The sequence below is a fragment of the Bombus bifarius genome, unplaced genomic scaffold (assembly GCF_011952205.1).
Source record: "Bombus bifarius isolate JDL3187 unplaced genomic scaffold, Bbif_JDL3187 scf7180000008165, whole genome shotgun sequence".
NCBI classification, from domain to species: domain Eukaryota; kingdom Metazoa; phylum Arthropoda; class Insecta; order Hymenoptera; family Apidae; genus Bombus; species Bombus bifarius.
In genome coordinates, this window is record NW_022884487.1 from 903,706 (window position 1) to 921,628 (window position 17,923).

The window sequence follows — 17,923 nt, forward strand, 5'->3', positions numbered from 1 at the left end:
ACACAGCAAGCAATTACAAAATATATAGTACGAGATGTTTCACTCAAGCCGAATAACTAGATAAATTACTAATTTTTGTTAAATTAATAGCTTGGTGAAATACATTGACCTCGTCCGGGTATCTTCTACAGAGACGTGTTAAAAAAAAGAAACGAGTATTGACATATAAAGAAATGTCAACAATCTTCAATACGAAGTATATCCTTTTCTCATTGTCACATGATAGTGCTTTGATATTGTACGTACAAACTTTTCTCCACATGTTAATCGCTTTGTTTCCTCTTTGGTAGTAATTTTAATTGAGACATTCAATAGAATTGACACATCCTGTATACACGTATTAATATAACGTTCTACATAACATTCTATTATAAAACAAATAAAAATTCAATCTTCAAACAGTTGAAGCATAAAAGATTATATATTGCCAAGATCGATTTAAACGAAAGTAAATAAATGAAACAAAATGAAGGAAAATACAAAATATTCGAAGTTGTCATATTGAACGATGTTAAGAAGGGTTGACACGTATAATAGCAGGATTGAAAGAGGAAGAGGGAATAACAAGGTCGTCTTGAGAACACCTGGCGCGTGGTTATTGGGGCCTAAAACCCTAGAAATTCGCCTAATACATACCGTATTGGCTTCCTTATATAAAGCTTCCGTTTTTCACTATCAAGGTCCACAGTTCGAGGAGAAGCTGCTGAAGAACAGGCTACGGCTGCCCTGTCGCGATTAGCTCCCAGCGATCTTCGCCCCCGTAACGAGAGCCTCGCACTGACGTTCCGTCATTTTTCTGCGCGTCCGCGTCGTTTCTTGCCGCGTACCATAGTTCAGTGACGACAAAGAGAGCGATTAAAAAGAGAGGAAGAAAGACATCGTTCACGCTGCAAGATTTTACGGTGTATTCGGTACGAGTGTTTCGTCCGCCAATATTCTGTAATTATTGCGAGCTAAATCTAGAATTACGAAGATATAGAAGAAGGGAAGAGAATCTAAGAAAAGTCGGAAGAAACAGGGAGTTGAAGATATTGAAAGAGGAAATAGGACAAAGATGAAGAGATGTAACGTAATGTAAAACAATGAAAGATTAGAATACAACGTAACGAGAGATTTAAAAGTAGCAAAGGGAAGGAAAGTGGAAAAAGAAGAGCAGAGGGAAGAAGAGAAGAGATACGAGAGGATTTAGAATGGGGAAGATGAGAGCTTTGCTGATGATAATCGGCATTATTTACGCGTGTACCTGTGGCGGGCGTACGGAATGTGGAAATCACGCGCAGATTTCGCTGTTGACAAGCATCCACGATGATGCGTCCTGCAGGAAGCTATCCGCTAGAGGTGTACTGCTGTACGAAGCGGCGAAGCTACTCACAGAGATTCACAATAACAAGACAGCTGGCTACGATATCGGTAAACAAGAGAAATATTATTTCGACTTTAGATTTTCACGATGATTAAACCGATTATACGTTTGTGATCTTGTCTTTTTATCGTCGCGGGGTAATAAGCAGGGACAGAAGAAGATGCTGAGCGAAGAAACAAAAGGATATAAGAAAAGAAATAGCGTAAAGGAGAAAAAAGAAACGATGTCAAGGAAACATTCCTGATACTTATCCGAGCAGAATAGATTAGACGTTAATATATATCGTATAATAGCTTGGTTGTCTCCGGTGTTGGGTAATATCGTTTCGAATGAATTGTTTCGCAGGTTTTTGACTTTCTATTCTTTAGTTTTGCTCGGAGCGATTGTAGTCATAGAGAACGGAGATTTCCTGTTATCTTTTGCGTGGAACGTTATCCAGTCTCCTTGGACATTTATCAGATAACGAATATTCAAGCGAATGGATTCCAAAACAGAGAAACTCCGATTTTGCAGGACTAATGATCGCTGAATTTTTAGGTCGACAAAATTCTGTGAAAATTCAACGTATCGTTATCGTTAGTTCAATTCTATCGAGGAGAATGAATTCCAAAGCATACGGGTTCCAATTTTTGAAAGTTAAGCGCATATTTCCTAATTTAATTTTTCATGTAGCTTTATGTGGAAACTTAACACAATCGGTCGCGTTACAGTGAGCAAAACTGCAGGACTAAAGCCTGAAACCCTTAGAATACCCTCTGGATATAGAAATGTCGAATTCTAGAATTAAACATCTTATTAATATAAATAACTTAATGCCTCAGTTGGATGGCCTTCTATAAAAGCTAAACGCGATTAGGTTTGACATATTAAAGCAAACAAGGCCGAAATCTTGAAATTCCAGCACTAAATCCTAAACGTTAAATCAGAAAGCTCGGAAACTTCAGTTTCCCCATATTTGCCCTTCAAGACATTCCCTAACTTTATTTTTCAAACGAATAACATTCTATTATAGCTTAACGCGATTAGGCTTAATATGCTACAGCAAACAGAGACCAACTCCAATTGGAATCCAATCTCCAAATCCTGAAACCCAGAATCTGAAAGTCTGACAACTTCTATCCGTAAACGTGAACCCACCATTTTAATTAAGATCATTCCTTAACTTAATTTCTCAATCGAATAGCGTCGAGTGAAAGCTCAACGAAATGAAATCGTGTTAAGGTGAATAACTGAAGCATGGCTTCTACTATTTTGCAGAAGTGACTGTTGTGGACACGTGCGATAGCATAACCGGCGCTCTGAAAGCAGCGATGAAGGCTCTCGTGGGGGCAGACACGAGCTGTTTGCAACCGCCCTACTACTTAGGTAAACGCAACAACTTGGAACATCGATCATGAGATTTTCCTAGTTGATACTTAGCCAAAGAACGATGTTTCGTACGACGTGTCACGATTCCCCCGTTTCCATTGCTGCAATCCCCTTCTGTTTGCGCTGCTTCAAGCGCACACATAGCTCGTCGCTTGGTTAGTCGCGAAATCGTGAAGCCGAGATCGAAGAATTTACGATCGTGACTCAAATACCTGTGTTTTATCACCAATAACGTTTCACATTCCTTCTCTTTCTTTTTTTTTTCTTTCTTTCTTTCAATCGTATTAACGTTGTAAACAACTGCGTCTAAAGATCCTCGCATTTGTCCTTTTATTTGATTATTTGTTTGCAAAAACGGAGCATACTTTGTGATCGTCAAATTTCTTTAGCAATTGACTAAGAAGCTAAATTTATCATTCTTATGTCATCGTATTTATAAAACATACGTTGCTCTTTCATTTTTTCAAAAGCTATAAGTTATAGTGGTTTTTAGGATGCCATTAAATTTCCTAACATGAAACGGTCATAAAGGGATCGCTTATTTTCATCATAAATGCATATAAAATTGAGTTTTTAAAAAATAACTGTACATAGAAATACAGCTGCGCAGGCAATTCTATTGCGTTGGCAATAAGTAATTGTGTTATTAGGTGATATTGACAAAATCCGCGATCACTTAGTTGCCAACCCAATACTTCGTTCTAAGTTGTGTTACTTTGTTGAGTAGGAATTATCGGGCCAGACACTGCGACAAATGCGGAAGCCGTACACAAGATAACGTCAGTGCTGAAAGTGCCGCACATCGTGAGACGAGAATCGAATTCTCCGTACCTTCATCATTTAATGAAGGAATCCGATTCTTATCTAGTCCAGGTGACTAATTGCTTATTATAATAACCTTCGCATAACGAGATTAATTGATACAATGACGTCCATGACCATTACAATACGTACATCCTATCTTTTCCAATAAAGGCAAAAATATTAAATTATTACATTAATTATGAATTAAAATATCTGATAATGCGTAACTACTATTGATGCTGCGTCACGTAATCTACGCTACATTCCATGTATCTTTGCGATGCTAAACTATAAATATCAGCCAGATCCAGGGTCGTTCGCAGCGTTCTTTTCCATGAGGATTAATTCCAGTTAGATGACATTTAGGAAATGTTTGAAGTTTCTTCGTAAAATCAGGATATGGTATTCTTAATGAAGTAGAAACGTAGTTAGTTTGCTTTCGAAAACTTGGCTAGTAATAAATAATAGTAAACTGGGGTCATGTAAATGTTAATTCACGCGACTTACTCTATATATATATATATATACAGGGTGGTTGGTAACTGGTGGTACAAGCGGATAAGGGGTGATTCTACGCGCAAAAAGAAGTCGAAAATATAGTATAAAAATTTTTTATTTTTTTTTTCTTAATTTTTCCATCGAGACAACGATCTACAGTGAGATCCGTTATAACGTACCGCACGCGTACCGAGCGAAAATTCAAAGTCGATTTTCTCGGAAACAAAGCTTCAAACGAAAAATTTTTATGCTATATTTTCGACTTCTTTTTTCACGTAGAATCACCCCCTTTCCGCTTGTACCACCAGTTACCAACCACCCTGTATATACAAAATACATATATATACAAAAATATTGCACCATTACATATATATATGTAGTATCTTGCTACTTCTTCCTTTTTTTCTATACGTGAGGAAATCCTCATGGACAGCCCCCCTCCCGCTCTATGGAAGCGGTGGGGTAGTGTCGGAATAAACCGACTAAAACCCCACAGTGGATCGCCCGACGCTCAGCTGGGATGCCCCGGAACCTCTTTCGAATTACTGCCGGAGCAAAGTATCTTGCTACTACAATTAGTTTATTTACAATAAATAGATTAAACAGATGTTGATTAAACAGGAAACGATGGTTGTTTAACGTGAACGAATCACAATAATTAAGACAACTAGATAATTAATTTGCAACTCTCTCCGATAACGCAATTCGCACTCTCTGGCTTCCCAACTCATATTGCCGTTAATTCGTTTATGTCCCCTAGTAACCCCTTGTCTTTTATCTTAGCTTCATATCTTTTGTCTTAGCCCCACCACGCACATGCTCCGCAACCGCTTGTTTATAATTCGCCCGACACCCCCCAGATCCCTCGACCACGATACTACATATATATGTGTAATGGTGTAATATTTTTGGAAATCAGGCGATCGATTCGTGAAACTCAAGAATCTAAGTCTTCTTCCGTATCTCCTCAAAAACTCTCCGCTTCCAACCCCTTTTCTCTTTCCCCTTCTAACTCTTAATTTGCTTTTCTTCTTCTTTGTTCAATCTTCGCTTCTCGAAATCCTGTTTTATTCTCTGTACTAAATGCCCGTCCTTCTTTACTTATATCGTTCGACCAACTCTCAGTAAACACAGGGAAAGTCAAACCGTCGGTTGGTGTTCTAAATTCTATAGAATTTACATATATATTATATATTATACACGCATAATTGCAAATTCAACGACGCGAAAATAAAATTGCGGTTACGTGTTACTTAATCCTACTCGCGAACACGTGCTTTCTAATCGTTATTTCTCGCAAATTTCATACGAATCTTATGAAATAACGAAGATTTAAATAGAATAAATGTGAAAAGTACTGAAATTTCGTATTACCGAGTTATTGAATTATTGAGAAGTGGTAAAGTATTTTCGTACAAAAATGATGATTCTTTCAAATTATGATCTGTGGCAAATTAATGAAAGCAAATGGATCATTGTAAAGGAATTTCAGATCATCGCTGACCAGACACGATTTTCTGTTTCAGGGCACCTTGAAGGTCGTGGAAGAGCTGAAATGGAAGTCGTTCACGTTGGTGGTGAACGCGGATGAAGATGGCGAGGATGATGCTCAAAACATTGCTAAAAAACTGACAATAGCAGCCATTAGGAAGGGTCTGTGCGTTTTGATCGATGACGGCGATCAAGACGGTGAGATTGCCAATTTATTGAGTTTATCAGGACAGGATTATCGCTATATGAAATTAAATCAGAATAATTGCGATAGAATTGAGTGGTAGAATTGAGAAATCGATAGTAGACACGATGGAACAGATAATAGCATGAAGCATCTATTCTATTAGAGTATTCTAAATGTTCCAGGATGTAACAATTTGAAAATTCAGAAACTCAGAAATTATATAATGGAAAAACAGAATAGGAAATGGTGCGGCCCATCAATCTCGATGATCCTGAAATATATTGTCAAAGTCATCATCGCTAACAATTTTTTCCCGTGTGTGCTACTATCGCTCAGTCTTAGGTTTCGGGATATTCATAAAAAATTTCATTTAAATCCAGTTTCATTTAGTCTTCACTGCGCTCTTTATATAGGTCACGCTAAATTTATCTTATCGATACTAATTGCATTTCATATAAATAAAAAATAGATAAATTAATAAGTTATAGTTTGGCTGGGATTAATATTCTTTATACGTACTACCAAACATATTTTTGTGTATGACTTACATGCTAAGACGTGTTTATCACTAGGTTACGTGTTGGGGACATTTATAGACACGTATCTGCTGACTCTAATTATTAACATGTACGTGACGTGTTCTGCTGAAAGACAAGACGTACGAAACAGCATTACGTTGGTTATATCGCAGAATTTCTATTTAGTCGCTGATATCATTTTGACGATCGAATAACTGCATTTCCCGATATAATGACAGAGATGTTTCTGGTTAGATAATATTAATTATAACATGAAGCAACGAATCTACTAATTGTAATTTGGAATATATCTATTTATTACTAATTAGCCTTGATTTAAATAAAAATTCTAAGAAATACATAGTATTAAAAGTACATAACTAAGACCGCGATGGTAATACGCATAGGAAAAGATTGTTCAACACGATCACCTTAATAATATATTTTAAGGCTATCGAGATCGGTGGAGAGCATCCTTTTGTAAATAATTGCTAAATTTTAACATTTCCACCTCTGATAATTCACAAGTTAGGAAATTCGAAAGTTTGAATATGCAACAGACTTGACCTCGCACATCGTGCATATTGGAACGCCGCAAGACGAATTCTTCAGCAAACCGGTGAACGCGACCGTTCTGGTCGTCAGCGAAGGGCATCTCGAAGAACACCTGAAGCACATCAACTCGACAAACGCTATACTGCTTCTAGAAGACTCCAGGTAATCAAACGTGCCTCTACCTCCCCCTGCGCACTAATTGAAACCTATTTTCAATTCAAGTCATCTATGACCTTCGAGTTTATTATAACTCTCAACTAACCTTCTCTCTCTACTTTGAAAAAATCCGGAACACATCCTCAAGAATCTTAGGATTTGTTATGCGCCATTCCTCTGTTTCACATAGGCTTCAACAATTAAATTATTATACTGCTCATTAATCAGAGTATGCATCTCACATCTGATTTCCTTATCTTATTACACGTCTTGCTTCTCGAAACAATTTAATACAAATCTTTTTCGCATTGTAAACACAGTCGATTGCAATGCTCTATGAGCAGAGGGTTTCATAATTGCTCACCAAGAATTACTTGATCTAATGGATTTCTCGTCAATTTAAGTTCGCCTTATGAAATCATCAATGATCAGACGAACAGTTCTTTTCGCATATTCTTGCACCGACCAATCTTAACGCACCATTTCGTTACTATTTCGGCGTTGTGATTATAAATCTAAATATTTCCATCTCTAACTCGTATTTGTCTTCTAGCTAATAGTTTTTCGGACCGTGTAGACTTCTTCCCTTCGTTATCTTGAATCTAAATTTAATTCTTTCTTCAATTAACGTCTTTTAATCTATATTGTATAAAATTTTGATTTTTGACCTTTTTCTCTTTTCTGTTTTTTGTAAGTTGCTATATCCGATAAATACATGTCGTTGTAAATGCATTCTAATGGTCACACCTTATAAATAAATAAATAAATAAGAAAATAAATAAATAGTAATTAAGATTGTATCGAAAGCTGACTCATCACTAATGCTATTAAATCGTTAATTAAAAACTTCAATATATCAGATCTAAGGTCAAATAATTTTCCGAGTATTACGTATTACTCTTAAAAGTCCAAAATATCTTAATCGTTACCTTGATAAAACCGATTACAGAGGAAACGAAAGGAACATAATTTTTTGTCTGACAATTACAGTCGAAACCAATGAAACCATTCCGCTAATTTCGAATCGTCGAAAACAATTAAGTGTATTTATAGAACTTGATTATCAATTAGTGATTCACGCTGCCAACACATTGAAAGACAAATTAAACTGGAATTGAAGATTCGTTCTTGTACACAATGCATAATTCATTTGATATAACGGGAAATCGTTTCTACTTGATTGAAATTCGATTACACAATTTTATTGTAAATGGCTTAACGCCCATCAACTCGCACTTTCAGTTGCCCAAAAGCTCTTTGCTGTAAACGTCGCTTTAAATCCTCGTTCAATTCGCATATTTACAAAGAGAAATCACGTTCGTTCTCCACGCTGAACGTTACAATGTGCACCACAATCGTTAGACTTTCCACGCGTCATTTGTTCGACTGGACCTTCATCGACTCTCTGATTCATCTAACCGACGCGACATGACGATTCATCAGAATTCCACGTCTAGTGATGTCTGGTATCTAGCATCTATGAAAAAAATGTAAGAAAACCAAGTTTCCAATTTGAGAAAAATTTGTTTCTTAATTATTGAAATTTCGGAGCACAGAAAATTCTGTCGATCTAAAATTTAAATTTTACTATTTTGCATAAATTCTATCTCTCCTCAGGTACACGTAGATTATATTAACCGCATAATTTGCAAAAGTTGAAATGGTCAAACACTTATCTTTCAAATCTTCAAATATAAAAAAATCTATTGACCCTATAAAATAAATTAATTCATAAATTTTACAACGTGCCCTTTTACGATCGTCTTAATCGTATAAATTATTCAAAACCAAATTTTACGAATCCACTTTGACGATCATAGAAACGTTCGTCGACCCTAGAAATTAATCTAAATGGCGTTTGCGATCTTCCAAAGTATCGACCGTGTCAATTGTGTAACTCAGAAATGTCGAAGTTGCATAAGTTCAACCCGAGAATTACCGATCGTATCGATCTATCACAGTTTATCTCTCACTCACGATCATTCGTGAGCAAACGGTAGCCATGCTGATCTATTGTTGCGTAATACTCCGCCTATTAATACAATAGCATATTTTTTCTCTCTTTCTCTCCCTTTCTCTCCTCTCCAAGTGTCATCACAACAATGGAAATCCTGCGTCGACGTCTGACTCATACAAACGCACGTAACAAAAAGCTTCAGCAGATCGCGTGTTGATTGTGCAGACTTCATACGAGTTTACTGTTAAGCATAATTAATGTGATCGTAAATATCGTGTACGTAACCAGTCGCTGGATTCAGGAAGAAAAAGGCGGGACAAAAAATTAATTACCGTACGGATCGAACTTCCAACGAGTTAGTTTCCTGTTGCCACGATTACACTGATTCTTTTCCTTTTTTTTTTTTTTTCTTTTATTGTGAAAATTAAAAATGCATCTTCATCCAGCAGGAATCAATGCTGCGTTAATGCACCAATTCATTTGCAATTTTGTTTAATCAAACTGCATCACTGAATTCTGTTTCTTAACATTCTAACTACGATAGAGGATTGCAAGAATTCGTTTAATATTCTTTTCGTTACGGTTTCACACGCTTACATTTATTAGTTATTTTTGCATTTTGAACAGTATATGTGAAAACGTATATTACTACGTTATCCATATTAATCAGATTTATCACGATAATTCATCCCTTATATAATAATTTTTAATACAGCAGTTAAAGCATAATGCAGCAATAACTAAAACATAATAAAGCAACTATCACACGTTTTTACAGTATGCGCTAGAACATTAGTGAAGTGACTAATCAACCAAAATGAGATTAAAAAATACACGCGTAATTGCTCCTTATCTCTAAAAAATTATTCGCGTATTATAGTTTTAGTACATATAATCTGTTATCTCGCGATAAAGCATCAGCGTTAGTGCTAGGTTCCGAAGGGACGAGGAAACAATTTTTAGGAAACGAAGCAACAAATTAAAAATTAACATAAAATAAAAATAAAGATAAAAATTGTTTTTCCATCGAATGAATTACGCTTATGTTCGCACGCTATTCGACAGATTGTGTCACCGAGACGCATTTTACATTCAATGTATCGTCATTATAGCGGCAATCTGTTATTCATGGAAATAAGCCTAATCGTGCAATTAGCCTTTGCATATAATATCAGGATAATAGACAGCGATTAATAGAAATAGAAATACAAGCAAACAGCACGCGACCACACCGAGTTCATTAGCACCTACCTATCTGACGTTCTGTCACCTAATTATTGACTGTTACAATTGCAAATTCTACCGCTATATTCTATCATTACTCAAACGTCGTTCTGGTCGATTGTATTTTATATTTACATTTTATTTCTCTTTAGTCTGTTTTCAATTGACTCATCGTATATATTTACTGTGTCCTTAATAGCAATTAAATTCTGCCATCCATTTTGTATTTTCTTATATATATATAATTATGTTTGTAATTATAATTTCATATAATTTCTTAAATATAATATAAGAAATATAGAGTAATATTGAGGTAAGATATAATAATTGAAAAATGAAGGGGAGTTGTTTTTTAGTCAAAGACGGATTGTCAAGGACGTGATGTAATTGCTTATATATATGTTTTTATTGGAGTCATGAAAATTACACGATAATAAAGATATTAGAAATAACAATGACTATATATACGTGAGATGTTGCATTTAATTTTCACAGATTTAATCTAAATAATGCACTCATAAAAAACGGGATATTCCACGAAGATCTTCCAGAACATGAAGTCTAATTTACGCTGGTAATCAAGGACATATAATCGTAATTTAATAATCTTATTCTGATTTTCGTTATTAAGATCGTTATATGTTAAATTAGCGTTTCCGTAATTTAATCATTGCTATTAATCATTCACTCATACCTGTCAGAAACTACTACAAAAAGGAAATTTAACTCGATTCTGGAAAAAACATATAAGTATACTTTATATGATTAGATCTTAAAATGCATAATAAAAATTCTAGGAAATATACAATCCTGTTAAACACGAGGAACATGTTGATATTAAAATCTCTGTATGTAACAAGTCAAATATATCAAATATCCAAACAGGGCCTCATTTATTTGATTTGAAGGCCCATTTTAAAATGTGGCCCCATAAAGATGATGTATCCAAATATTCTATAATATACACACACATGTATACAGAAATATTCTATTAAGTTTCTCTCATGAAATCAGACAACTTTCATATAAACAATTTTTCAAATAGAACAAATAAAAAATTCGAAGAAATTACAATTATAAGCATTTCTCATATATGTATATTACTCTATATTTCTTATATTATATTTAAGAAATTATATGAAATTATAATTACAAACATAATTATATATATAAGAGGTGCTTATAATTACAATTGCTTCGAATTTTGTATTTGTTAAACAGATAATAACAGTGTAAATATATATTGAACATATGTATATCTAAATCTATATATTAACCTACTATACCCAAATTTATATGTTGGGTTGAGCAATAAATTCGTTCACATTTCACTGGTGAGTTTTTGTAGCCTTTAGAAGAATGCTATAAAAATATTTGAAGAATGTAAAAATATAAAATATACGTCTCTGAATTTTTTAATGGTAGATATATGTACGTTAATAAAGAAATAATAATACTAAAGAGGACTCGGTAGATCTTATGTGAAAATTATAATAACGTGCTCTTTTAGGAACTCGTGAGTGAACTTATTACTCAATCTAACAGTACGTATTATAATATATAATTGCATGTATTATAATATACGTATACGTAGATTTTATATGAAAATACATAAAAATATATGGTAGAAAAATTCCGTGAACTTTTCTTTTCTTTTTAGGAACGAATTCCCAGGATTAGAAGCAAGGGTAGAGAAGTCGAAATGGTGGTCGAGCAAAGATAGCGGGAAATACGACTCGGAGGAACTGAGGGAAGTTAGATGGCTTGAGGACGCGATAAAGGTGTATGCGAAAGCGTTAGACACGCTGTGGTGAGCATGACCATTTGATTACTCGTTAATCGTCTGTTCCCGTGAAAAAATTGCAAAATACACAGTCACCCATGGCATAAATTCGCAGCATCTAATTATGTAAGAAGCAAAAAGCCAGCCAAGATAATCAAAATATGCTTATACTTTACATCTTCAACAGTGGAAACGTCGTTACGTAGTCGGTCGATTCAAAATTCAAACAGACGCTCGTTTTTATCAGTCACATATTTATGAACAACTATCATTAATAAGCGGTACCTGTTATTTACGATTATTAATTTTACGAGTCATGTATGAACGACAATGGTCAATAAATGATACATATTATTTACGATTAAAATATTAAATATTACTTAGGATTTTCTAAAACATTGTCTATAGAGATTAATACAATACAGCTGATTCGAAATTGATGAGACACCAATAGTAATTTTTTTTATTTCGATAGATCTTTGATGAAAAACAACATAACATTCTCACCTAACTTTTTTCCGAAATTTCGATATTATGAAATACGTGAAGATCCCACATTTTTCGTCAGTAGTATACAATGTATAAATACAAATACAACATATTAATAATAACATTGGTGTATATAATCTAAAACTCGTATTTAAATCTTTCGCTATATTTAGAGCAAAATTAAAGTATCAGAGTTTGATCTTAATGTCGAATTTAACCGATAACGTATTAACCATTATCGTATCCATCAATTTGCTCATTTTACAGAGCAATTTTCACGGAATGCAAATCGGTATAAATTAAGATCAATTTGATAATCTTGAAACACGATTCAAGCGTTAGGCAGCTTGTCAAAGTTTATTTTATCAATTCCTTTTTCATTCTCTTGTAAAAACAAGATCTATCGTATATGGAACAACGTATAATTAGATTAATTAGTCGGCAGGATAATTATCGAGTTTGATCGAATCAAGCGTTAATTAGAGAAATTTCAACGACGTGCTACGAATACCACGACAGAAATTATTTCCGTTCGTTATACGGAGATCTATCGACGTCTATTTATAATTAATTAATGATAAATTATATATATATTAATAACTTAATTATAATAATTTTTTATTATAATTGACAAATTGAAAGGTTGATATTCCAAACCTATCTTTTTCCACTTTGTATCAACAATATCTCAAAAGCAATCTAACCTGAACGCTTTGTCGTTCTGAATGAACCGTTTGACTTGCTTGTAGCAAGAAGAAGAAGTGCAAGAGCCAGGTAAACGCCGTCGACTGGAACAACGTTGTGTCGAACGTGATCGCGGGTCACGCGAAAGAATCGCAATCAAGTGCTGCTTCTCTCGAGCTATCGATGAAAGTAAAGGCCTCGGATCTACAGACAATAGGCACGATCGTCGTCAGCAAGAACAAGGTAAAATTACATTGGGGCGACGACGATGACAACGATGACGACAAAGACGACGATGATGAAAAGGATGATGATAAGGATGACGATAACGAGGATGATGAGGATGAAATGCCTAAAGCGTTCAAGAAGTTGATCAGTAAGGAAAAAGGGATGAAGACTGGCTGTGCTACCACACCGAAGGAGATTAAGATGTTGCACGAGAACGACGACGAGACTGCTCAGGTTCTCGTTTCTGAGATAGATAACACCGAGTGGTGGACCATGGTTAGTCATTTGTTGAGTTATTAACCTACACCAGTTGTTCTGCAATTCTCATTTAGGGTTTCATTATTCGTGCAGTCGTTGCTCAAATTTTTCACACTCGGCAGATGACTGTGCATGTTAATGAGCCAAGCCTCGTTCTGATCAGTCAAGTAACTTGAATTTGACTAATCTAAATTGAGTTTTATTTACTTGAATACAAGTGGCTTGACTTCAGGCTTATATTCGTATAAGCGAAGCTAGTTACTTTGAAGTTATTTCGACCTAAGTAACGTAATTCCAAATAGACGCGTAATAGAAAATGGACACCTATAATGGCATATGTCTATCGTCGACCTAATATATAGCCTTGTATACAAGTCTTATTGTAGGTAATTAAATTGCAAGTTTCCCTAATGAGAAATCAGACACAAATTATGGGATATCGTAGAATAATATTCCGATAGATTGTGACAATTAAAATAAAAGAATGAAATTGTTATTGATTATATGATATAACGATATAGGTTGGCACGGTAAGCGGCGTCGGTGTGGCGATGTTCGTGGTCGGGATCCTAGCCGTTTACGTGGTCTACACAAATATTCGTGGTCCAGTGGCACCGAAAAACGCTCGTATCGAAAGAGACACCAGTCTGAGAAGAGTTGGTAGCGACAGGGAACCACCTGTCCGTACCCAAAGACACCAACGTACGTTGCAGAGGAGGGACAGTAACAGAAGCACCATTTCAGAGAAAAGCGTCTGACGGGATTTTTCGATGGCAGGCAATCTCGAAAACTAAAGCTAGTCACACACTTAAACGAATCGAATATTTCGATAGCGCGATATCTTTTTAGTTTTGATTGATCTTAAGTCGCCTCTAATCGGTTTGAATCGGTTTGAATCGGTTTGAATCGGTTTTAATAGGTTTGAATCGGTTTGAATCGGTTTGAATCGGTTTGAATCGGTTTTAATAGGTTTGAATCGGTTTGAATCGGTTTGAATCGGTTTGAATCGGTTTGAATCGGTTTGAATCGGATTGAATTATTTTAGAAATGATTTACAGTGCTGCGAGTGATTATAGACTCAAACACATTGTTCGTCCTTTCTTCATTATTTCTTCAATGTCTGCAAGAAACCACTGATCATGTCTGGATATGTTCAATGAAATTGTTTTTGTAACAGGTCGATCGAACGCTATAGAATATCAAGAGTTATCTCATGACGAAATTTCATAACCGAAATAGCAAACAAGGAGATAATTTTTCAACAATACAATGCTCCCATTTATACAGCCGCCACTACAAAAAATTGTTTCCCAGATTTTGGAATAGAATTATTACCATGGCCAGTATTGAGTCTTGACCTCAATCCTATCGAGAACCTGTGGGGGATTCTAACAAGTATGGCCGGTTATTCAAAACGAAGCTTTAAATAAGTTAATAGATAACAGAAGTAATAGAAAATGAAGAGAAATCCACTAAATATTGAATGAGAACGTAACAAAGTTAACATCAAGTTTATATTTTTTTATGGCCGAAAATGTAATTTTAAGAAAACGTTTAATTTTCTACAGATCTCTAAAGAAGAAAAATTGTACATGTCGTATCTCCAGTTTTATATGACAATATGAAATTATATAAAAGACTTTGCCAATTTTTGTTTTAATATTATGAAAAATCTAAAAATGGGCTTGGGCTTATAATTATTCACGGCACTGTATGTTAACACAGTTAATACATTTAGTATGATGTCGATATGTGTATCGAAGTGGAAGAAGCTCTTCAGTGACGATGTCTATACGCGTGGACAATACTTTTTTTTTCTCAGAAATCTGACGTGTGTTGTAGTCACTTTTTAAGGAAAACCAAGTGAAAAATGTTGTTTTTAATATTTTTCAATGCGGAATATAGGAATCGACTTCGTAAATCGAAATATTCTCCATTTAACGTGTTAAGGTAGGTTTAGGATTAACAAGCTTGTCTTGATTCTTCTTGATTTGAAGTGATTTGTTCGATTAAATCGATTTTAGACGGATTTGTTCAATGGAATTTCGATTGATTCTCTATTCGATTGATTTGTTTGAGATTCGGAATGGTTTGACAACAGTCGTCATTTCCATTTGCAATCGATGCAAACCAACTCAAACTCGGTTCACTCGGTTCAAATACATTTAAATCGGTCCAAATTCGTTCGAATCGACCAAAATGCCTTCAATTTCCGATCTAGTCACTTTCAATTTAGTTTCACTCGTTGGAAAAAGATTCAATTTCGATTGGAACAAGTGTACGACTGGCTGGTCCTCAATTCAACCTAGCGCGTCATATTTCGCGGAAACTTTCAACAAGCAACCTCAATCTCTATCGAATCGATGGAAAACCTCAAATATCAGCAAAATGTCAACAAGTTGTCTGTTTGCTTTTACCTTCTTGTCTCTCTCTCTCTCTCTTTCTCTCTCTATTTCGAAAGAAAAATGGAATGAGTACACACTGAAAATACTTTCTTACAAAAGAATAGTTTATCCTTCAATCCTCTCACTGCAAAATTACTGGAAATCGTTGGAAAATCCCTATGTTGGCATATATAGAAACAAGAGAAAAAACGAGAAAAAACTAAAAAAATATTAGACGAAAATGTTAAAAATATTAATTGACAAATAATATCAACTAAAGTACTCATATCAACCAGAAACTAAACTTTAGTTACTAGGCTCTAGTCACTAGACTCTAGTCTACTCGATTGCCCATTAACATGTCACTGCGGTATAGGACATATAGGCTCCGTAACGAACTTTCCTTCTAGGTAGCCCTTTCTTCATTAAACTTTTCCTATTTGCGTGGCTATTATTTCCTTCATTTTTCAACATTTATCAACGATACAAAAATTAACTGAGTCTTCGCAGGGTAAAGTAACATAATACAGTTGTAAATCATAAATCGCCCAATTAGTGCGAAAAATTTAACGATTGTAACGATTTCTTGTACGAGGCTTATTTGTCACGTACCGCTAAGAATGGAACAACGCTCCTCGTTATCAACAGATGGCCACTATTATATTGTAGTATATTTCATAAGTCTGTCAAATATGGAAGTGCAATACGAAACATATGTCGAAAGAAGTGCGGAATTACAGAAAGGACAATATGGTCATTCGATCGAAATTGCTACGGGTCACTGTTGCCCCGTATCGCCAAACACGAAAGTGCATTACGTAGCCTATTTGTCCTGTACCGCGAAATACGATAGTCTTTTAAAAAAGTGAACGCCGTAGTAAACGTGTTAAGTGTCCGAACACTTTAAACGATTTGTAGCAATAATAAACGAATATTATTGAAATATATGAATTAACGATAAACATTACCAGGAAATACTGGTACCATCTTTGCCACTAGATTCGATGTTATACGGATAAAAGGACTGTATAAACGAAGTACACAAGTGCCAAGTAACTAGAGTATTATTATTATTATTATTATTATTATTATTATTATAGGTATTTGAATCATCAAAATAAAGACCAGTACTATACATCTTCGATATAGGTATCAGATAAGTATGCATGAATAAAAGGAACTGTTATAGAAATAATGAATTTAATATATGTAAGTAAAAACGATTGCTCTTATTACTTATCACAAAATCGTTAAGTTTTCTCCTGAGAACTGCTGACTGTTAATAAATTATTATGCTCATACGCAGCAGTTGCTTACAATTTAATAAATTTCAAACTTTAGGGGAACGATGTTTCATAGAGCTTAATAGTTCCGTTTGGATTTCACCACAGAGTCCTGTGTAAATTTACATTCACGATGGCAATATGACTTGTATGTAAACGCTCGAAAGAATATTTCAATTTTAACATCGTACAATTACGTAAATTTCTGTATAAGCATATGAAGACGTAAATATGTGAGAGATAATACAAGCTTAATGGCACCTGCCGTGAGAATCGATGAAATTGCCGTTGAAGCTGAATGAAGTCATCTCTTTATGGAAGAAGTTTCTCGAATCTTTGAAATGTTTCAACGATTGTATCCTGTACTATCAAACAATTAGGAAAGCATTAAAAAGTTCTGATAAGAAGTTCATGATCTTGTTACACTGTTCAAACATTTGAATAGAATACCACATCTTCTTTAAAGCTACTTAAAGTCCAATATCCCACTTCTCGTGACCAGATTGCGAATTTTTGTGTAATTTCATATCTTCATTAACGTTATTAATGAAACGAAAATTGCATAAAAATTAATTTTCCTTATTAAATGTTACAACAAGCATTTCGAATATCTTTTACCTTTCTGCATATTATGTGCGCTTTGTACATTCTCGTGATTAGATCGCGAATCTTTGTACAATTTCATATCTTCAT

At 34.7% G+C, this 17,923-nt stretch overlaps 1 protein-coding gene across 1 annotated transcript; it reads left to right on the forward strand.

Annotated features, from left to right (window-relative positions):
• The first annotated feature begins 747 nt into the window (after window positions 1-747).
• On the forward strand, window positions 748-17,252 carry LOC117209008. Its single transcript, XM_033450560.1, has 9 exons — window positions 748-1,410; window positions 2,621-2,728; window positions 3,459-3,604; window positions 5,560-5,722; window positions 6,790-6,946; window positions 11,782-11,931; window positions 13,143-13,581; window positions 14,085-14,437; window positions 14,578-17,252. The coding sequence occupies exons 1-8, from the start codon at window positions 1,191-1,193 to the stop codon at window positions 14,319-14,321; spliced, it is 1,620 nt and encodes a 539-aa protein (XP_033306451.1). The 5' UTR covers window positions 748-1,190; the 3' UTR covers window positions 14,322-14,437; window positions 14,578-17,252.
• The last annotated feature ends 671 nt before the right edge of the window (window positions 17,253-17,923 follow it).

Excerpts from the sequence above, each read along its gene's own strand:
- LOC117209008 (XM_033450560.1), top strand. The coding sequence starts at position 1,191 with ATGGGGAAGATGAGAGCTTTGCTGATGATAATCGGCATTATTTACGCG. Across the intron at positions 1,411-2,620 it reads GACAGCTGGCTACGATATCG|AAGTGACTGTTGTGGACACG; the intron begins GTAAACAAGAGA and ends ACTATTTTGCAG. Across the intron at positions 2,729-3,458 it reads GCAACCGCCCTACTACTTAG|GAATTATCGGGCCAGACACT; the intron begins GTAAACGCAACA and ends TTTGTTGAGTAG.